At 39.3% G+C, this 23,234-nt stretch overlaps 1 protein-coding gene across 1 annotated transcript; it reads left to right on the forward strand.

The window, feature by feature from the left end:
• The first annotated feature begins 1,030 nt into the window (after positions 1-1,030).
• On the forward strand, positions 1,031-23,001 carry LOC127452089 (DNA (cytosine-5)-methyltransferase 1-like). The gene is made up of 34 exons (XM_051717267.1): positions 1,031-1,238; positions 1,858-1,900; positions 2,292-2,399; positions 2,481-2,718; positions 2,844-2,916; positions 3,084-3,168; positions 3,253-3,290; positions 3,698-3,752; positions 3,830-3,913; positions 4,066-4,175; positions 4,247-4,365; positions 4,445-4,537; positions 4,818-4,969; positions 5,036-5,223; positions 9,810-9,993; positions 10,081-10,178; positions 11,724-11,874; positions 12,150-12,265; positions 12,342-12,540; positions 12,649-12,782; positions 15,450-15,629; positions 18,282-18,506; positions 18,653-18,845; positions 19,088-19,178; positions 19,258-19,389; positions 19,471-19,753; positions 19,870-20,015; positions 20,771-20,933; positions 21,055-21,232; positions 21,598-21,793; positions 21,873-22,036; positions 22,266-22,382; positions 22,498-22,588; positions 22,692-23,001. The coding sequence occupies exons 1-34, from the start codon at positions 1,192-1,194 to the stop codon at positions 22,727-22,729; spliced, it is 4,512 nt and encodes a 1,503-aa protein (XP_051573227.1). The 5' UTR covers positions 1,031-1,191; the 3' UTR covers positions 22,730-23,001.
• The last annotated feature ends 233 nt before the right edge of the window (positions 23,002-23,234 follow it).

The following is a 23,234-nucleotide window of genomic DNA, read 5'->3' on the forward strand; positions in this document are numbered from 1 at the left end:
CAAAATCAGTTAGATCGCTTCAGAAGACATGGATTAAACCGCTGGAGTTTAATGGATTACTTTTATGATGGCTTTATGTGATTTTTTTTTTTTTTTTTTTTTTTTTACCTTCAAAGTTCTGATCACCATTCACTTGCATTGTATGAAATAATCTTCTAAAAATCTTTGTGTTCAGCAGAAGAAAAAAGTAATAAACATCGGAGATGGCATAAGGGTAATTAATTGATAAGAGAATTTTCATTTTTGGGTGAACTATCCCTTTGAGGCAAATTCACTACAGCAGTTACCTGCGTTTTGTTTTCTTCATTTATTTGACCCCACTTTTGTTGACTGAATAAAGCATTCTTTCACATCAAGCCCTACTGTGGTAGAACCTGTGTTTATTTTGTTGGGCTGTTTTCAACCACCTCATACGTTGTTGTCATATTCATTTATTTAGTGGTACTTTTATTTCAGAGCACTATATACAGCAGTTTTTAATTTTAGAACTATATGTATTTATTACAGTTATTTAATAATATTATTTATTGTAATCAATCAATTAACGTTTTTTTTTTTTAATTTATGGGATTCTTTTTAAGATCGTTCCTCATTGAATATCAAATTAATTCAAAATATGGATATTAAATCGAAAGAGATGAAACGTACTAGTTTGGAGTAGATTTCTATTCGTCACTGGCAGTATTAAATATTGATTTACTTTGAGCTAATTAAATAGTGAAGAGGGAATTTGCGCCCCTGAGGCTAAGACGAAATGTGGTACAACCCATTTTGGTAGAGTTTCTGAAGCCGAAGAGGGGGTGCGCATGAAAATAATCTTGAAAACGACTTAACATTTGACATTATTTCACTGATAACGTATATATATCCTATAATTATAATGTATATGACATGTATATGACATGTACTCACAATGACGCCTTTGAGATATTTGTAGTCAAATTAGAAACTGATAACTAATTAGACACCTTTAATCCCCGGCCTTTGAATGAGTGGTAGCGTCCAACTCACCCGCGTTTCCGCGCGAAAAGGCGGCCCGCGCGTATTCTAGCGACTATTCATAAAGACAGTTGAGCTCCTCCAGCGCGCGCTACAGTTGACACTGTCATATCTTAATAACGGCTTTTATCTGTTGTTGTTTTAAATTGTATTTTTAAATTGTCATTTTATTTCATACAATTCTAACTTGAAATGCCTACCAGGACCTCATTGTATCTGCCAGAGGATGTCAAGGAACGGTACGGTGCTGTATTAAATGCAACTATAATGATATACTGAATGTGATGTTTTGTTTGTTCGCGGGCTTTGTTCGCGAGTTATTAAAACATTGATCTTGTCACATAACCGCCGCTGCATTATGTGCTATTTGGAGAAGTCGATACGTTTAAATAACAATTCGTTTTTAACTTTCGTTAGCATTTAGCCGTGATACAAATGCTCTACCCGCCATCAGCTCACATTTAGCGGGTAAAATAGGCAGCGGCTGATTGTTTTGATGCGGGAAATATGAGCGTACTCGCATTTATCAGTCTGAATGCATTTGGCGCCAAATACACGTGTAACAGGAAAGCCACTGCACGCCTCCTTTCTCTCTCTACTTAATCACTTCATCCAATCTAATAAATCATGATTGCTCATCTGTCATGCATGCTACTGGATTTGGTGTAAAACCGTGCTATCGAGATTAAATTTTACAGGTTACTCACTCTCTCTCTGTGTGTGTGTGTGTGTGTGTGTGTGTGTGTGTGTGTGTGTGTATGTATGTAATATAGCTTTGTGTATGTTGAGTCATTTAGATCTTACAAATGTTGGTGGGCGTTTTGTACGTTGATAAACTATTTACCTTCATGTCCCCAGGCTTCAGGTGCTGGAGGAAGGTGGAGACAGTTTGTCAGATGAGGTGAGTATTTTTCATTGCAGCCATAGAAATTGTTTATAATGTGCACTGCATGTAAATGTTTATTTACATGCTGTACCAGTTCCACTACTCTCTTGTAATGAATTACCATAATATGCTGGGCACTTGTTGATCAGAGAAAGGAAATTAAACAACTCATCCATTTAAATAAAATAATAATATATTTGTTTTATAAAGTTTCATTTAGACACTGTTTGGTCTTCGGACACAAGCATAAACCTTTAGATTAAAAAATCGTGTGTTCAGTCCAGTGTTTTCACGCTTCTAAAACGAAGATCATAAAACGGCCTCTGTTTTACTTGTCAATACTTAGTGAAATTTTCTGATTTGATTTCTGAAACTTGTGAAATCTGTTGGCTTACAACTCTTCTAGGAGTGTGTAAAGGAAAAGCTCAGGTTACTACAGGAGTTTCTGCTCACTGATACTCAGGACCAGCTCAAAATCCTTGAGGACAAGTTAAAGAGTTCTGAGCTTTCCACTGTGAGTTACTCTTCCCTTTCGGCTTTCCCTATTAGAATTTTTCTTCTGAAGAATTTCTGAAATAGGATTGTCTTTTTGTAGGAGTTGTACACATCAGAGGTGAAGGCAGTTCTGAAGAAAGCTCTGGGAGTTGGCAAGGGGGATGATGGAGTGGGGCAGAACGGACATTCAAATGGATTCACTGAAAATGGATCTCATAAAGACAGTGGCGAGCAGGAGGGTGCCATGGATACTCAGGAGGATGGAGATGCTATAAAGTCTCCCAGCGTCCCGAGGCGAAAGGGTGGGCGTTGCAGTACAGCAGACTCTGAGCCCAAGAGTGAGTTCAACAGATTTTGAGCTTTTAATTCCCCTCCATCTATTACAATAGATGCATCTCATCATTGTGTTGAAAACTGAATCTAAAGTAGAATGTTTTTATTAATGTCTCATTTCCTCCCACAGAATCTCCAGCCAGTAGCAGGGTTACATGTAACTCTGGGAAACAGCCAACTATCATGTCAATGTTCTCTAGAATGTAAGTAAACAATTTAATGTCTGAATGTTTTCCTTTTTGTGTGTATCTGTTTGTGGCATGTATAGGCTCTGCAATGGCAGTTTCTTGAGCGATTGAACTGCAAAGGGAAATGAGAAGTGTATGAGAGTATATTAAGAAGCTATCACTTAATCTTATCCTTCTAATAGCCCAAAACGCAAGTCTGATGAGCTGAATGGTGAAACTACGAATGGTGATGCAGAAGTTAAGATGGAGGAAGACATTCCAGAGGAGGTAAGATTAATTTCCCATAGAATGTTGTTTTAATTGGAATAAGTCTATGGTTGTATTCACTTTTTTTTTTTCTCTCTTTTCAAGGTCCATGAAGAGAAACGCCTTAAAACAGAGGATGAAAAGTGAGTTACTTGTTAAAGCTGCACTATGTAACTTTGTGCTCTCTAGGGATATCTGTGGTTGAAAGTTAAAATTGCAAGCAATTTGCGGAAGAACACATTATGTGAATCGTGTTTCGGCACTGCTCTTCTGTCAGATTAATCTCATGATTTGAGTTTACCTGGACATCGCCTGTGTGTGATCGTGACTGGGAGATAATCAGAACTGGAGTCATAACTTGCTATTTTCATGTTGATATTATGTTATTAGATTAAACATTTAAAACTGAAGTATCACTTTGAAGATAAATGTTAATGTTTAACCAAAAAATCTTACATAGTGCTGCTTTAATGTGCAGTTCAATAAAAATAAAAATATATATATTTTTTTTTTGTACAGCCAGGTTTTTTAATTTCCCCCTCTTTTCCAGGCCTGACACTGAGAACTCTCCTAATGACAAGATTAAGCCGGTGTCCACTGCCAAGGTGACGCACTATTTCATTTCAGTTTGTTTTTCTTATTTGGTAATGCACCAAATTAATGTAATAACTCTGCATTTTAGACCCCTCCACCAAAATGTCCTGACTGCAGGCAGTATCTGGATGATTCAGACCTCAAGTTCTTCCAAGGAGATCCTGATGATGCGGTCAGAATTTGGTTTTGTCAAAGTGTTTGTCTGAATTTAGCAATGACCATTGTATTATTTCAGTAATGTCTCCTTGGTCATACAATTTAGGCACCCCACACACACTTTTCACTCAGAGCAGTTTATAATTTGTATATGACCGTATTTGGTAGCTGGATGAACCAGAGATGTTAACCGATGAGCGTCTCTCCCTTTTTGATGCCAATGAGGATGGTTTCGAAAGCTATGAAGACCTGCCCCAGCACAAGATTACTAATTTCAGGTAAAATGAGATTTCTCTAAAATGAAACGTCTGTTGTCAATGATCTAACTGATGTGATTTGTCATTTACAGTGTTTATGACAAGCATGGACACCTGTGTCCTTTTGACTCTGGCCTCATAGAGAAAAATGTGGAACTATACTTCAGTTGTGCTGTTAAACCCATCTATGATGACAACCCGTGCATGGATGGTGCGTTTTTGGACCGTTTTAATACTCCCTTGGCATCACCAATTTTAGAAAATAAAAATAAGAAATTATCTCTCTCCAGGTGGTGTTCCTGCCAAAAAGCTTGGACCCATCAATGCTTGGTGGATAACTGGTTTTGATGGTGGGGAGAAAGCTTTAATTGGATTCACTACAGGTAACCTTTAAGTCATCCCCTGATGTAATAAGAGCTGTGTGTTGATTGCATATAAAGTTAATTTCACTTAAGAGATTTTACTTGTTTCAACTCTAAATTCCTAGTTCATAGTTGTATTATGTGCATTTATATACTTTAAGCTTAACTATTTTAGTTTTGATTTCATCTATAATATTGGCCACTTATTGATTATGGGCTATAATGTGTGAATTATCAACTTATCAGTATTGGCCAGAATTGTAGCATTTCTGCAACCCTAAAGTTAATTAACTTCATGCAGCATTTGCTGACTACATCCTAATGGACCCCAGTGAGGAGTATTCCACTATTTTTGCTCTGATGCAAGAGAAGATCTACATGAGCAAGATTGTGGTTGAATTTCTTCAGAAGAACCAGGATGCTTCATATGAAGACCTGCTGAATAAAATTGAGGTGTGTGGGTTTTTTGTGGATCAATGTTTGTCGACGGCAGTTCTGACCATTTTCCTCTGTCTTTAGACTACAGTTCCACCTGCTGGGCTGAACTTCAACCGCTTTACTGAGGACACACTGCTGCGCCATGCCCAGTTTGTGGTGGAGCAGGTGGAGAGCTACGACGAGGCTGGAGACTCTGATGAGCAGCCAATCATTGTTACTCCCTGCATGCGAGACTTGATCAAGCTGGCTGGTGTTACTTTGGGAAAGAGGTTGGTTTAGTACAGCAAAGTTCTTGTGAGATTTAAACCAATGTGGCTATTCTGAGTTGTGGATGACCGAAATATTGGTGCTCTCCAGAAAGCAGGGAATCGGCTGATGGATTAACTAGGACTGTCAAATTAAAATTTGCACATTCGAATGCTAAAACTGTGCATTTGAATTTTGGATGTGTGCCAAGCACTGACTTCAGAACGATCGCATTCTTGTGCTAAAAAAGGTTAGACAGTGCAATAAATAAAGTTGAACAGAAATCAGACTCTAGATGCTTTTTGAAGTTCTTTTATATAAGACATGGCATCTAAAAAAACAGCACTCCTTTGCTGAATAAGCGAATCAAAGACTTTCGTCTAGCGTGTTTACATAGAAAAACAAATGGATGGTTTGAAAAAGTGTTCGATGTGAACGGCCCCTTACAGTTAGTTGGTGGAGGTACTTGGCCGTTGCATCTTGCTCTCTTACAGGTGCAGTTTGTAAGATTCAGAAACCCTTATTAAAGGAATAGTTCACCCAAAAATTAAAATTTGCTGATTTATTCACCCTCAGGCCGTCCAAGATGTATCTTCAGTTTCTTCAAAACAGAAGATTAAGGATTTCATTTTTGGCCGCCTCCTTTAAACAATGCAAGTGAATGTACTCCATTTTTTGACGGCCCAAAATGCATATTTAGGGTGCATCAAATTAATCCACACGACTCCAGTCGACAAATTTCTTCTGAATGCAAACGATTTATTATTTTGAGAAACAAAACAATACTACAAATGTTAACTTCCGTACATTGTGACGCACGCTCATGAGAGGGATGACATAAGCTCGTTGGTAATGTCACATGGAGGCAGGAAGCGCGTCATTGTTTACAAGAGAAACTTCCACAGTCCAAAACAATATAAAATGTAAAAAAAATTCCAAATAATAAACATTACTACAGTAAATAACCATCCTTTATTTCGGAGCAATGCTGTTGCGTTATCTACTTGAGCTTTTTCTTTAGCAGAAATATATATGCTATATGACTAAGGAATTCAAGCCACACAAGTTTTAGTTAGTGAAACCAAGTGCAAGAGCGTTTACTGAGATTCACAGGATTTACACAGTGAGATCAATGGTAAAGGTGATATCACACAGAAGAGAAGCTTCACTAACTTATTTATGCAGGCAGTGATGCGCGAGTGAATTGAGTGCAGGTGCGGTGAATTAGAAGTCGGGTGATGAGCTCAGTGGTAAAATACGCTGGCTACCACCCCTGGAGTTCGCTAGTTATATCGAATCCCAGGGCGTGCTGAGTGACTCCAGCCAGGCCCGGTTGCTAGGGAGGGTAGAGTCACATGGGTTAACCACCTCGTGGTCACAATGTGATTCGTTCTCGGTGGGGCACGTGGTGAGATGAGCGTGGATTGCGTGAAGCCTTCGCTATGTCTCCGTGGCAACGCGCTCAAGCCACGTGATAAGATGCGCAGGTTGGCGGTCTCGGACGTGGAGGCAACTGGGATTCGTCCTCCGCCACCCGGATTGAGGCAAATCACTACGTGACCACGAGGACTTAAAAGCACATTGGGAATTGGGCATTCCAAATTAGGGAGAAAAAAAAAAGTAATCGGATGAGGAATGGAGCGCTGAGGGAGGTGCAGAGCCCGAGGGAGGCGTGAAATTGACAGTTTTCACACATACCCGAGTTCGCTGGAAAAACGGCATGGGCACAGCCGATGAATTCAGATATCGACCCTTTGTTTCTTTCGATGGTCTGAAATCCTCAGGGGTAAAATGTTCACTGCACACCCTCCAGTATTTGAGAGAGGGGTGTACTGATATCCAGGTTCAGCGCGATAAGCCAGAGCTTCAATCGCTCATGATCATGTATAGGCAATCGATGAAAAGTTAATATTTTCCCGGTGTGCATTTCCTTTGGGATTTCTGAAGGTTGAAGCATCCAGGATACACACGCCAAATGACCATTTTGAACAATACACTTATACAAATCTACAGCAAAGACAATTAAACTTTTGTACAGCGCTCCTCTTGTAAACAATGACGCGCTTCCTGCCTCCTCCATGTGACGCGTGACATTACCAACGAGCTTACATCCCTACGAGCGTGCATCACAGATGTACAGATGCAACATCTGTAGTTAGTGTATATAAGTATTGTTTTGTTTCTCAAAATAATCAGTCTGTTTGCATTCAGAAGAAATTTATTTGTCGACTGGAGTCATGTGGATTAATTTGCACCCTAAATATGCATTTTGGACAGTCAAATGGAGTACATTCACTTGCATTGTTTAAAGGAGGAGGCCAGAAATGAAATCCTAAAAATCTATTTCTGTTTTGATGAAACTCATGATACATCTTGGACGGCCTGAGAGTGAATAAATCGGCAAATTTTCATTTTTGGGTGAACTATTCCTTTAATGACACCTATGGCCGTTAAGTGAACTGCAGCCAGCTACCTGTTGTTCATGCACACACTACATAGGGATGCGAGCATCAGCCAAAACAATGACGTAACGTACGAAGACAACGTGATTCACCGGCATCATGCTGACAGATGAGGTAGCATAAAAGTACACAGTTATGATTGTTTTACTACAAACTTTGAGACTATATACTATATATTGACTCCAGTACTGGAACAGGGCTAAAACAAAGTGTGGATATAGGTCTGACTATGCATAAACATCACATCCCTTGGATTTTCCCTGTAAAAGCGACCCGCTCCCTTCACATGAAAATCAGTCTACAGGCTTTAATAGGCAACATAGGAAGTCCTGGATGGGCTAATTTTTAAGTTGAATTACAAGCCGTTCACACATTGGCAAAAAAGGTGAATATTACATGAAAATTGTTACATATTGCACCTTTAAGCGTTTCTCAGATTAAGCAATGAGTTTTTAAATGCTTTGTCAGGAAAGGTGTTCAACTTGGTAATGTTACTCAAGATCCTTGCATTCTTCCATTTTGTTGTTCTGTCTGTTTGAACGGCCCCTGGCCTGTGTTCATTGTCCGAGCCGCTTCACCATAACACTGCTATCTAGAATGTTGCTACCCTACATCTGTAATGAATAAAAAACAATGTAGCATTTCGCTGTTGTTATGAAGCTTGAGTCTGGAGTAGTACTGTGGCATCAGTGCAAGTGTAACACCATGTAAGCTGTCTATTGAAGAGTTTGCTCACTCATTTTACTGTTGACTTATGGGCTGACTAAAACAGTAGTTGAAATTGGAATGTTTTTTTTTTTCTCAACAGCCAGGAATATTATTTGCAATAATATAACTGCTGAATGGTTTATGTATTTAATGTGCCCTCTTGTGGAATAAGGAAACGTCAATTTAAAAATCCGCTTTTAAAATTCAAATATTATTTGAATTTAAAATATTTAAGGTAAAAATTCTAATTTAGTTTCTCTGCCCAATTGACAGCCCTAGTATTAACAGTTACATTTCATATAGTTACAAGAGACTTGTATGTTAAGGTGCATTCACATTTACCTTTTGCGAGGCAAAATTCCGTGGGCGGAATACAATCATCTCGGTGGGAATCTTGAATTTTGCACAATGGACTTCCAGTGGTGAAGAATTTCCCCTCGCGGATTCCATGTGGAGTTTAAGTTTGAACTTTCATGGGCGAATATGTCGGTTTGACCAATGAGTTGCTTTGTTTGGCGGTCACCTCTGTGTGGGCGGAGCTTCGTGTACAGCTACACTGAATATTCACAATGGACAAGGATATCATTTTAGTAGCAAGTTTATTTTTAACTACACTCCCAGAGTGAAGTACAGCATTAAAGAGGCTGCTTTGCAAGTAGTTTTCTGCTGATTTCACATGTGCTCAACATCTGTCCATGCTGCCTCCGCCCACAGAATTTCACTGTGCAAAGATTAATGTGACTCTGCCTTTTAATAAGCACTTCAAGTCTGCAGAGCTGTTTGGTCAGATTTTCTTTGGACCTGCCAATGGCTGATTAATTGGCATTTCATGGTATATCCAAGTATAAAGGCAATATTTACACAGTTGCGAAAATATTGTGCAAGATTTTCTGAGACTGGCACAAGGGGGAGCTAAAACTTCTGGTAGTTGGTCAAGCAAGCATGGTTGTAAGCCAATGTTGAATTTAAGAGTTCCAAGTAAGTCTAGTTTAATGGACCACTAATACATATAATTATCTGTTTGGCAATGGGAGAAGGAGGGCAGAAACTTATGATCTTGGTATTTGTTCCCTGATCATGTTTCTAATGTTCCTCTAACGCAGCAGGCAGCTGTACTGGTATGTAAAACCTTATGTTTTCCCTTTTTTTTTCTTTTAAGTTTGCATGGCTCTGAATAACAGATGTTTGAGCTCCCATCGTTTGAATTTACAAGTACCCCTTTTTGGAGAAATATAAATGTCTGAAGGAACAATGTCCTTGTTCTGTATTGAATTGATGAACTCGTCCTGTCAATCCACTCCATCTCCTGTGACCTTATATGTACATGCATGGCTTAATTTCAGATTGGCTGTTAGTGGAGCCTTTGTATTTGTGGCTCATTAGGGGGATGTGTGTGTGTGTGTGTGTGTGGTTTTTGTGGGGGGCATTTCCATATTCAGGAGAGCAGCCAGAAGACAGGCTATCCGTCATCCTACCAAGATTGAGAAGGACAGCAAGGGCCCAACTAAAGCCACCACCACTAAACTGGTTTACCAGATCTTTGATACCTTCTTCTCTGATCAGATTGACCAGAACAATAAGGAGGGAGGTGGAGTTAAGAGGCATCGCTGTGGTGTCTGTGAGGTCAGTTGGCAAAATGTATTTGATTTGTAACCCAATGAAGCTATTGTAAGTGCATTATGTGCATTACACCCCTTTTTTTTCTTTCAGGTGTGTCAAGCACCAGACTGTGGCAAATGTTCAGCTTGTAAAGATATGATCAAGTTTGGAGGAAGTGGCAGAAGTAAGCAGGCCTGTCAGAAAAGAAGGTATGCTTAATCTGTCCAGTCATACTTCTCTGTAGACCACATTTTAGCCCAAGAATCTGTCTGCTTGGCAAAGAAATGTAGTTTTTTGTTAGTGTTGTGAAATGAGTCAATCACTGGTTTGAAACTGTCTTTAGACCTTCATCTCTTTAGAAGGTCCATCTATTTTGAAAATCACATGTAGAGTACACAGAACATCCATCATAATTGCATCTTCCTGAGCAAAGGTTCTGGTAACAAATATAATATTACTGTGACCAAAAATTTGGCACCTTCTCATACAACCATACAAATTAAAGCTTTGTTTTGGCCAACCCTGCCCATTTATACAGTAAGTTCAAAAGAGCAAGTGTCTGCTAGCCCAAAACTACTGCACTTTATGGTGGACTGCCTTTGGCTAAAACCCTCAGAAGCTAAAATTAGGCTGTTTAGATGAGCCTTTAACATAATTAGCTTTACATCTTAGCTATAAGACCATAAGGTAAACTTTGGATGTGTTTGTTTGCAATAAGTTTTAACTTGTGTAAAAACAGACACTGAGGTGAAAGGTTAGACTAGTATGAGCACATAAATCTGCCCCTGCAGATACTTGAGCAATACCTCGTGCTATTATTATTCAGAGCTGAGCTCACTCTGTTAAATGACTAATGGTAATAATGATCGGACTTGCTTATTTGGCATTCTGCCTTGTCATACAGAGTGAATGAGAAGGCCTTTTTATTTCCTTGCTAGTTTGAAGTCACAGTGAAGTGCCTTGAGTGCTTCTGTGTGGTGTTTTTGATGTTTCATACTGAAATGGGAAGTGGGGCCGGGACATGCCAGATAGCTCATCGCTATTAAAGTACCCAATAGGCTTTAGTTTACATCGCAGCACACACAACACACCTTTTCTGCTGTGCTGCTGGTGACAGAGCCAGGAAAACTGAAGCGATCTCAATACCAGCCCGCTTTTCCACTGACTTGAGAAACGAATGATGATCTTACTGACAACTTTAATCCATAATCAGTCCACAAACACACACAGCACATTGCGGTCTTTGCTTGTGACAAAGCTGGAGCCGTTGTGCAAATCCAATGCAGAAACAAGCGAGTTGAATCACAATACACTAAATATAAAGAACATTTTAGTCTTGCTGTACATCCCAAGATGCCTCTGAAAAATGCCTGTATTTAAAAATGAATAAACTCCAGCCATATTCTTTGCATTCGACTCCCATTTCATTCAGAAATAATCAACTCTGGAACCATTCAGGCGTGAATTTCTTGAACATACATTCGCCGTTATTCACTATAAAATCTAAAGTTCAATCCAGCAGGCCCATAACCAAGGTACTTTGGCGTTGGGGACAAGGTTTTAAGATGAAAACGGCCGTAAATACACCACCTCACCATCTCTGCATTTGCAGCTTTTATGTCAGGTTTATGACCAGCTAAAGGGGCACAGATAAAACCTAAACTTTTGCCTGTTGGCTTGACTGTGAAGCAGAGAAGAGTCAGTCATGTTTGCAGAAGAGCAAGTTATGAATGAGTGTCTTGTCCCTTTTCCAGATGTCCCAACCTGGCAGTGAGGGAAGCTGAGGATGATGAGAATATGGAAGAGGAAGAGGTCTTGCCACTTAAAGAGAAAAAGAAAATGTCCCAGGCCAAGAAGAAGAAAGAGACTAAGAATAAGATCAGCTGGGTGGGAGAGCCCATAAGGGTATGTGCTCTTATGTAGTGATGTTCACTTTCAGGATTAAAAAACATATTCACTGAGTGGTCCAATAATGGGACCCCCTAGTAACGGAAGTGGTGTTTCACCTGGTGTCGGTTCCATGATCTACCCCCTTGTAGATTAGTGCACATTTCCAAGTGGGTTCTTTGTTAATTGAGGAAATACTGTGTAAAAGTTCATCTAAATTCCATTGCGTAGGCTAGATCTTATTTTGTATCAAGTAATTGGTCGCTGACAAAGTATTGCTTTTGTTATTTCAGACCGAGGGAAGGAAGCAATACTACATGAAAGTGCGTGTTGAGAATGAGGTGCTGGAGGTGGGAGACTGCGTGTCTGTCAGTCCTGATGACCCATCTCATCCTCTGTACTTGGCCAGGTAACCTTCAACAGCTAAGGAATTGTAATTTCCCTGGGTATATTGCTTAAATTACTGAAGTTTCTTACATTTTCAGGATTACAGCACTGTGGGAGGACAGCGCAAAGATGTTCCATGCTCACTGGTTCTGTCGTGGCACTGATACTGTTCTTGGGGAATCATCTGACCCTCTGGAGCTCTTCCTCGTTGACGATTGTGAAGATATGCAGCTGACTTTCGTCCATGGCAAAGTTAATGTTCTCTACAAGGCTCCATCTGAAAACTGGTTCATGGAGGTACAGATGCTGAGATCTTGCCTTGATTTATGCATCCGTTATTGGAGAACGTCAAACTGCAAGACCTTGATTGAACCAGACAGAGTTTTCATGTTTGCATTCTTTTAGGGTGGAATGGATGATGACATCAAGGTGATTGACGATGATGGCAATAGCTTCTTTTATCAGCTCTGGTATGAAGGTGAATGTGCTCGTTTTGAGACTCCTCCCAAGGTCACACCATCTGAGGACTGCAAGTACAAGTGAGTTGATTTGTTGCTTTTGGTAGACTGAAGTTCAGGTGTACTATTAACAGGGTTTCTGCGGGTCCTTAAAGTCTTAAATTTACTTTTTAAGGCCATAAGTCTTACATTTCATTTGCTGAGGTCTTAAATTTTGGGCCGTGAGTAGAGGAGATGCTTAAAACGGCAGAATCGAAATCATCTCTCGCTCGTGCATCCGTCATTTAGCAGCTGATGCTTGAGTTTAGTGCGCGTGCAGGGAAGTGCATTTTTACTGAACTAACGATGTTACACATAAACCTTCGTAAACCTGTTAATCAGAAATGCAAATGGTGTTATACGTCTAAGCGAGCGATGCGCTAACACTGTCACTCCTGCTTATAATCAACAAAGCTGTCAACATTGCAATTTGCAAGCGCGCGAGGTTGGAGCGTGTCTTGATGCCTTTCAAATCATGGCGCTTATTTCACATTACCTTTGACAAGAATTGTAAAGCTAACAGAGCTACTCAGCTGCAGAGTTACACCTGTTATATCTCATCTCCTCTTGAGCTCCATCTGACAAGTATTTTCTCTGCCATCTGAATCAATGTAAAATGTGTAATATACAAAATAATTAATATAATAATATACATATGAAAATATATTATCTATTTAGTATATAATCTGTGTTCAATGTACATAATTATGCAGCACAGTTTTCATAATTTAATGGTTACATTTTCAATACATCTTGTCAACTTTAAACAACCATTTTTAAGGTAACTGACGAGTTTTGACTTACGTGAGATTTCACACAAATTAAAACTGTCATCACTTACATTCATGCTGTTGCAAACCTGTATGACTTATTTCAGTGTATATCAAAAGGAGATATTAGGGAGTTTCAGTCACCATTCACTTACATTGAATGGAAAAACAAGGTGCAGTGAATCGTGACAGACTAAACATTTTACTTAACATCTTTTTTTTGTTCCATGGCAGAGAAAAATTCATACAGACTCCAGGGTGAGCAGTGATGACAGAAATTTCATTTTTAAATGAACTGCCCTTTAACTACCAGTTAAAGTATTTGGTAAAGGTATCTTCCAAGAAAAAAATATATAAATGTTATTCAGCACATGCTAGACCTTATTCACAGCAGTGCCTTATTACATTTTTGATGAGAATGACAATGAGGCTGTGAGGGATAGACGTACAGTCTCTTCAATGGGCTGTACTGCAGTTTGAAGTGTTTTGTACGCAGAAAAATCCAAAAACATTGGAAAAATATATTTAAGGACACACAGTAGACAAAAACTCCAAACAAGAGTTGTGGAAAATCAGATGGGGATATTGGAGCTTTTTACAGAGTTATACCGTGCATGCCATTGAGGAAATGGTAAGTCTATCACTCACAGCCTCATTTCCATTCCCATTAAAAATCAAACATGGTGCTACTGTGAAATAGGTCTATAGACCAATCCTCTTGTTTACAAAAATGTCAGCACATGTGCAGTAAGCCCGCTGACTGTTGCGTTAGATTTGACAGATTCGATGATTAAATGAAAGTGACACAAAACCATCATAAATACAAACACATTCTTAGCGATACAATTACTATAATGAAATGAGTTCATAACAAACATGTAACCATGTTCGCTTTAAATTTTTGCTGCAAAGTTGAGTTAATTATTTGTCCAGTCAGCTCTGATGGCTTGAAGCCACAGTGGTCAACGAGAGCACTTGGAATCATTTTTCAACAATGTAATCCGATAAGTTTATTTTTTACAAATGGTTTTTGCCACCACTTCCGTGTTTGACATAAGTGGTGACGTTGCCAAAGCATTGGTCTATTGCTTCACGTTTTGCTGGAAAGCAAGTGACTAAAGAGAAGGATCACAATATAGGCTACATGCATTCTTAATACATTCATTTAGAGTTTTAATGTTGTATTCTTATTTAAAAAAAGAGAACGCATAAATACACAAAATATAAGAAACGTGTCCAGAGACATCCAAGTAGTCTCGGTGGTTTTGTATTTACCAGCTAAAGAATAATTTTTTTTTTTTTTTTTTTTTGTATTATTATTATTGCAAAAGTGGTCTTAATTTCTTTTATTTGGCCTTAAAGTCTTCATTCCTTCGAACCTGCAGAAACCCTGATTAAGACAACCCATTTTATAGTTTGTAGGAATTTAGACTATTAACCGGCATTAACAATTTGTTTGACTAATACTACTGGTTAATAATTGTACTTAAATGAAACCACTAAAGAGGTGATTTCATGGGTTTATTACGTACACGCGAGGGTGCTGTTTAACGCTTAATCCTCTTCCTCAGTCTGAAACATCAGGAAATATGAAGTGTGCGGCTAAAAAGAGCGCTGAGTGGGACAATATTTTTCCATGAAAACGTGTTCCGATGCAAATTATTCAATGCAACTTTAGTAGTAGCTTGTGTACAATGCAGTACCATATAATAAAAAAAAAAACATGCTCTCTTAGATGGTGAGGCTTGCAGATGTTTGTTTGCAACCCTGCTGTTCATCTGTTGCAAGATCAGGGACATCAGTGCCTTTTGGTTTATTTGAGCCAACAGTCAACCTGCTGTGTACCACACTTACGTGTGGGGTTTGTTAAATGATTAGGAATGCCAATTGGCACAATTTGTGGAAAGTCTGAAGACTGATTTTGTTGATGTTTCTGCAGATTTTGTGCCAGCTGCATCAGGAATAAGGAACGAGAAGAACAGGATGCACCTCATGTCTGTGAACAACTGGAAGATGAGGAGAGTGACTCTAAAGTGTTCTATGCTTTGGTGACCCTGAAGGGGGAACAGTACCGAGTAGGAGACAGTGTCTACCTCCCACCTGATGCCTTTCATTTTGGGTACTTTTTCTTGCCTTTACAGATGTACATTTAGGGCTGCTAGCATCACTGTGACAGCCACCCCACCATTGAGATGCACGATGTAAATATATCAATTTACATAAACATCTTGCAAAAACTTAGAATAATTTCTTAATGTCATTTAATGAGGATAGTAAAGTATTAGATCCTTAGTAACTGTGTTGTGGATTCTTCATCCAAGGGATGTATTTAAACAATTTTTAGAGACTTCTTAATTTCGCACTACATAGCGCATTATGGCGACGGCATATTCACAACATGAGATACGCAAGCCAAACACTCACCTAACGACTCGGCGTAGTGTTTTGTATTCACTTGTTGATGCTCGCTCTACGTGACTGATCGCAGATTAGGTGAATTAACCATTCATCCTCGACTGAAGCAATGATCCTGAAATTCCTTAACTCACTCATGGGAGTTTATTCATGATAACATGTTAACAATATTAAAGAAAAGGCTTGTGCCTGTTTCTGCGCTTTTATAATTCAATGTATCATTCTATAACGTAACCTTTAATGATATGAAATGGCTTGACTTCAGTTTTGCTTTTATATTTAAAAAAAATGTAATCAGTTGCCTGAAATCCTTGTCCCCTTCATCTGTTACACCACTTCTATGACTTTTAAAGTTATTCATTAATTTTTGTATTAATACATGTATTTAATGTTGGGCTATATGAATGATGATAAAATGCGTCAATCGGCAGATTTTGCAATATTGTGTATATTGTGGTATGAAAATATCCATGTGCACAGCGTAACCAAATCTATCAGTGGGCACGTTTCACGTGAAACCGAAACTTTAGCGGGGGAATGAATTTGCCGGTTACTTGCCCACGCTGATTTAACACCAGATTCACTAAAGGAATTGTGCAGATCAGGTAACGTCTCAAACGCACCCACAAACTCGTGGCTGATTCTTTGCTATTCTGATTTTGCGGGCTGGATCTGAGCACTCTACAGCGAAGGATGCAGAAGTCCACCGTGATCTGACTTGACATGCTGCTAGGACACAGTCACTGTGATCCAGACACCCAGATTATCCCTCTAACATGCCGAGGTGTGCTTGACTAAACCGTATATCTGTACATCTCCATCACTGATCAGTTTTTGCTGATGTTATCAAAAAAGTTAAGAAAATGAAGGGGAGCTTGTTAAAACAAAAATTATGTAATTTTGTTACTTTGCTTTGAAAAGAACTTCATTTTCTTGAGGAAAGTTTATAGTAATACTGGTCAACAACATCAGACAGAATTGTGGCATAATGTGAAATTGAGTATTATGGTAGGGTTGATTTAAAACAGTTTTATTTGTAACTTTGTCAAGTTCTAAATAAAGAGAATTATATAAGAGGAAGTTATCATTTAAAAAGTATTTTTCACTGCCTAGATTTTTCCAAAAATAGGCATTACAATACGGTTTAACAGATTTTTATTGGTTTTCCAGAAGAAAAAGAGGCTATATCGCGATTTTATATATCGTTATCGTGATATAAAATTACTCCTATCACGATTGGTCATATCGCCTATCCCTACAAGCATTAGTGCTAGTCCGAACAAGAGTGCAAAAAAGCTAAACAAAATTGAATTTTAAATTTAAAGTTTGTCCCTTAATGGCATTGAAAACACCAATGTTAACTTTTTATACAAAGTTATCATTTAATTCTAAAGTTCAGAGGCTGCTTAAATATGCATAGTTTTTTTTCAGCATGTTAGTTAATTCACATTTTAACAGTAATATTCACACAAATAAATTGTACCCCATTGAACCCTCAATTTGGTGGTGTAACCTATTTAACCCTCAGTGATAACTTGCTTCGTTCATGAAACAAAATTGAATAAAAGTGAACAATAGCCAAATTGTGTTATGAATAAAAATGTCAGCATGTTACAAAAGGTTTACCCCCAGCATTTATAGGCAAGAATGGAAAATGTCAATATTGTCAGTTGGAAAGTCAACATTTAAGACCCATTTGCTATTTGTCAGTTCCTCACATAAATCTGTTGTGATTTTAGAAAACAAGGAATGTAGCACATGAGTCATATGGACTACTGTTTACAGTCCCAGTTATTCACTTTTGTTGGGAAGCAAAGTGCATTTTAAGGGAGCACACAACAATTGCACATCAATTTGTTAATTAATGAACCAAGAATTGTTACTGTAATATGTAGTTAAAGATGCACATTGAGATGTTGTACTTGTAATAAGTGGTTTTATAAAAATTAACTGAAGATTTATTTAAAATTAACAAAGAATTAGTTTTAATGAAAGAGCATAGTCCTTAAACAAATAAAAATGTGCTTAAAGACCTTGAATTGAACTTTGCTTCGTTCAGGGTTCATACAGATTCTTCACTTTTTAAAGTTTGATCCATAATAAACATGTAATTTGCATGCACCAGCTCCCCTGCCCTCCAAACACTGTTCACCAGCGGTGTTAACGTGAACAGGTATGTTTACTGGTATTTTGGGAGAATCACAATGGTAAAACAATTGTTCAAATGCTATATGTTTGACAATCACAGTGGTGGTAAAAACTGCAACAGCCCTAATGTACATGCATGATTTAATGAGGTTTTGCACATGGTTGGTGTCATGCCTTGAGTTTTTATAATGTACATATTCTCTCAAAGGGTGAGGGTTGCGAGCCCAGTGAAGCGTTCTCACAGGAAGGATGATGTTGATGAAGATCTGTACCCAGAATACTACAGAAAGTCCTCTGATTACATCAAGGGCTCAAACCTGGATGCTCCAGAACCCTTCCGCATTGGGCGAATTAAACAGATTTTCTGCAGCAAGCGCAGTAATGGAAAGCCAGACACAAATGAGATCAAGTTGCGCCTCTATAAATTTTACAGGTGACTTTCTCTCTTACTTGGTTATTAGATTAGCCAATGAATCCACCTCTAATGGTTGTATTCAGTCTAGGAACAGAAATGTCCATTTCTGTACCACACGCCTGTACTTTAAACTGACCTGCTCTCACAATGACTGTTACTTTCAGACCAGAAAACACTCATAAAGGACCAAAAGGTGCCTACCACTCTGACATAAACCAGCTGTACTGGAGTGATGAGGAAGTTTCTGTGAACATGACGGAGGTGCTGGGCCGCTGTAGTGTGGAGTATGCCGAGGATCTGGTGGAAAGTGTTCAGGACTATTCAAATAGAGGACCTGATCGCTTTTACTTCCTGGAGGTATTGATGAGGGTTAGGTGATTGAGTAAATTCACATAGTGATTAGCACTGAGCTGTGGCACTCATGTGAGTTTGTCACACTTGCAACATTTCCCAATCATGTTCCCTCTTGTTTTTGGTCCCCCTCTCTGCTGTAACTTTAAATAAGGCCATAAAAAGCTAGTTTAAAACAAACACCAGGCTGTTTGGGCATAAATGACAAGTTTCATTAAAGGTTTTTGTTTGTATTTCCTCATCTAAAGGCTTACAATGCCAAGACTAAGAGCTTTGAGGATCCTCCCAATCATGCCCGATCCGCTGTGCATAAGGGCAAGGGGAAGGGAAAGGGCAAAGGTATTTATGCTGGAATTATTACATTGACTTGGTTCCTGGAGAGAACATCGTGGCATGTTATAGCATTGTCTCTCTGCAGGGAAAGGGAAAGGTAAAGCAGCTTCACAGGAATCACCGGAACAGGAGCCACAAGAGCCTGCGATCTCCAAACTACGCACGTTGGATGTGTTCTCTGGCTGTGGTGGTCTGTCTGAAGGTTTCCATCAAGCAGGTAGGGCTTGTATTTAATGCCATCAATGGCACTGCTGTTTAAGCTTGGTCAAGGGACTAAGTTGGACTTGTTCCCCAACAGGCATCTCAGAGACTCATTGGGCTATAGAGATGTGGGACCCTGCTGCTCAGGCGTTCAGGTTGAATAATCCAGGCACCACAGTTTTTACAGAGGACTGTAACGTCCTGCTCAAGCTGGTGATGTCCGGAGAGAAGACCAACTCCCTTGGACAGAAGCTGCCACAGAAGGGTGACGTGGAGATGCTCTGCGGTGGGCCGCCCTGCCAAGGCTTCAGTGGAATGAACCGCTTCAACTCACGCACATACTCAAAGTTCAAGAACTCTCTGGTGGTTTCTTATTTGAGGTCAGCAGAACAGTAAAGGCTTTTTTTTTTTTTTTTTTTTTTTAAGCTGTAAACTTCAAAAATGTAGAAAAAGAAAAAGGCAGAATGTTCACCAACATGTCCATCTCCCTTTTCAGTTACTGTGACTACTACAGACCCAAATTTTTCCTGCTGGAGAATGTGAGGAACTTTGTGTCCTTCAAGCGCTCCATGGTCCTGAAGCTCACTCTGCGCTGTCTGGTGCGCATGGGCTATCAGTGCACATTCGGTGTGCTGCAGGCAAGTTGATTTACTTTAGTAAATGGGGGGGCATCTTGATGACTAATTATACAAAAGGGAACTTTTAAGTCATTTGCACTAAGGAATTTTAATCATAATCAAGGTCTGATTCTTGGGTAATAATACTATACTTGGGATAAATCAATGCCTTTTTCACGTATCGATAGTTGGAAGATTTTCCCCAATGATTTATCAATGTATCAGGATTTGTTTCAGATATAAATAGGGCAAATAGATATTGTGTAGAATATCTTTCATACAGCCTACACAATGTATTTTCAGTTACAAGTACATCGTTTTGTGGTTTGACAGCTTGAAAGACCTATTCAAGGCTACATACAGGGAAATTGCGTAATAAACGTCGCCATTTCTAATAGTTCATTTTTTGCAGTTACTCCAGTTTTATACACTTACCTGCAAACTCAACATTAAGTATTAACAAAGTTCAAAAACTTTCGCAACTTTGGACTGCCATCAGCTTGTAATATTTGTGTGAAATCTATGTCTTGTCCATGCCATGACTGGCTTCAGTAAATTGTCACCCCCCCTTGTGGTCTCCCAACCCTTTTACATCAGACTACATTGAATAGAATGCAACTGGCAGTGAATTGAAAGCACAAACATTAGGCTTCTAATTTAAATGTCAGCTGATGTTAATTTATTGATGCCTCATATGTAGATAAAATAACATGCTGATCAATTATCGATATTCTGTGACATCCCTAGTTAATACCTATTTCTTTGGACCTCCACAGGCAGGGCAGTATGGTGTTGCCCAGACACGACGCAGGGCTATCATTCTGGCTGCTGCTCCAGGAGAAAAACTGCCCCGCTACCCTGAGCCCCTCCATGTGTTTGCTCCTCGTGCATGCTCTCTTAGCGTGGTGGTTGACGAAAAGAGATTTGTCAGCAATGTCACTCGGTAGGCATTTAACGTGTGTGTGTGTGTCTCTCTCTCTCTCTCTCTCTCTAACTTTAACTCTAACTAACATATTTTGAGGATCTGCTTGTTCAATGAACATCACAGTTTTTATCTTTTCCAGTGGAAACGGGGGCATTTATCGCACCATCACAGTGCGGGACACAATGTCCGATCTCCCAGAGATCCGTAATGGAGCTGCTGCTCTTGAGATTTCCTACAATGGTGAGCCACAGTCCTGGTTCCAGAGACACATTCGTGGCTCTCAATACCAGCCCATCCTCAGGGACCACATCTGTAAGGTCAGTCCCTCTTCTGACTTTGTCTTGAAGGTGTATTTCTTTGACAATTCTGTGGAAATTTGGAAAATGGCCAAGAGCTGGGAATACTGGTTGTACAGAATAAAACTGATGTTGTTTCTGCTTTTGCACATTGGGGAGCTTTATGCAAGTCATCTAATACCCAAGCTGTACTTTCTTTATGAATAATCTCATTTTCCTGTGAGAAACATACAGGATATTCTTTTCAAGGGCTGGGTACCCACAGCTAGTTTAAACCTAAAGATATGGTCAAAATCTAGTCTTGCAAGAGGGAAGACTATGTTGCTTAAGCCATAAGTGTAGGGTTTTTTTTTTTTTTTTAAATAAATGGCTTTGTGCATCTCTAGGACATGAGTGCTCTGGTGGCTGCCCGCATGCGTCACATTCCTCTGGCTCCTGGCTCTGATTGGAGGGATCTGCCTAATATTGATGTGCGGTTGCGGGATGGCACTACCACAAAGAAGCTTCGCTACAGCCACCCTGACAAAAAGAATGGTCGCAGTGGCACTGGTGCTCTGAGAGGAGTGTGTTCCTGTGCTGAGGGTATGTTCTACCACATGAATGTTTTCTGATTAATATTAAGTCAAGTCTGGTTCTTAACACTTGTGCTTTCTCATTCTAGGAAAACCGTGTGACCCTGCAGACAGGCAGTTCAACACACTGATTCCGTGGTGTCTGCCTCACACGGGCAACCGTCATAACCACTGGGCTGGCCTGTACGGCCGGCTGGAATGGGATGGATTCTTCAGCACTACAGTTACCAATCCTGAGCCCATGGGAAAGCAGGTATTGTCAATGCACCAAAACTACTGTGCAGCAGGATGTTTTTGTGGTCCCACCTACAGTAATCTCATTGGTCCAAAATCCCTCTTCACAGAGCACATCCTTTAATGTTTCTTGTGATCAGCGGTGGGTTATTGTGTAGTGCCTAGTTGGGAGTGGTGTTTGTACAGTTTTACAGAGACTAATTAGACCATTACAAGTACACATTTAATCAAGGCATTGTTTTTCACAGGGACGTGTTCTTCACCCTGAGCAGCACCGTGTGGTGAGTGTCAGGGAATGTGCTCGCTCCCAGGGGTTCCCAGACACCTATCGATTCTTTGGCAATATTCTAGACAAACACCGGCAGGTATGATGCCTGTACTTAATTTTTTTTTTTTTTTTTTTTTCTGTCTGCGTTTGAGATGTATAGCCCAAATGTAGCACTAACTTGTGTATTGTCTTTGCCTTGTGTATATACTCAGGTTGGAAATGCTGTGCCTCCACCCCTCTCCAAAGCCATTGGCCTGGAAATCAAGAGATGTGTCATGGAGAGTATGAGGGAGAACTCTACAGGTGGAAAAAAAGTTTTTTTTAAATTGCGTTTTGTTTAGAGACCTGGTTGAACGGTTACTGTCAGATTGAAGCTTTAATTTTTGCTCTTCTTTCTTTCACTCAGAGCCTGTGAAGCAGGAGAAGATGGAGGTTTGTGACTAAAGCCATCTTCCTCAATGTAACATTCCATTTTGATTGAGCGCCTGAGGTCTCAGCCCAGTAAATTAATTCCATTTTTATTCATGAGCTGGTTTGGAGCCCGGCCACTTCTGTGGCATTTCTATGGACAGTCTGTGCAGTGCCATTTTATGTGATGTTTATCAATTTGTAAATGTGATTTTAACAGTGTATTTGCAATATCCACTGAGATGGTGGTACAAATTCTATGTAGTTTTTATATGTTGTAATATTTCAAATAAAGCTTATCAAATGCTTTTCTTGTTTTGAAGTGTATTTGAACTTTTGCCTGTTGTGGTGTTCCAAGGATTATGGTTTAAATGGTCTTAAAGGAATAATTAACTCAAAAAAATATTTGAATCATTTACTCACCATCTCAGATGTGTATGACTGACTTATGCTGAACACTAAAGATTTTTAGGAGAATTTCAGCTCTGTAGGTCCATACAATACAAACGAATATTTGTTTTGAATGTAAATGTTTTTACCC

This window comes from Myxocyprinus asiaticus, chromosome 14, assembly GCF_019703515.2.
Source record: "Myxocyprinus asiaticus isolate MX2 ecotype Aquarium Trade chromosome 14, UBuf_Myxa_2, whole genome shotgun sequence".
NCBI lineage: Eukaryota > Metazoa > Chordata > Actinopteri > Cypriniformes > Catostomidae > Myxocyprinus > Myxocyprinus asiaticus.

What these genes read in the sequence shown, in the direction of transcription:
- LOC127452089 (XM_051717267.1), top strand. Translation starts at nt 1,192, where the DNA reads ATGCCTACCAGGACCTCATTGTATCTGCCAGAGGATGTCAAGGAACG. An exon ending in ATGTCAATGTTCTCTAGAAT is followed by an intron (nt 2,917 to 3,083) that starts GTAAGTAAACAA and finishes TCCTTCTAATAG; the next exon opens with CCCAAAACGCAAGTCTGATG. An exon ending in TGACAACCCGTGCATGGATG is followed by an intron (nt 4,366 to 4,444) that starts GTGCGTTTTTGG and finishes ATCTCTCTCCAG; the next exon opens with GTGGTGTTCCTGCCAAAAAG.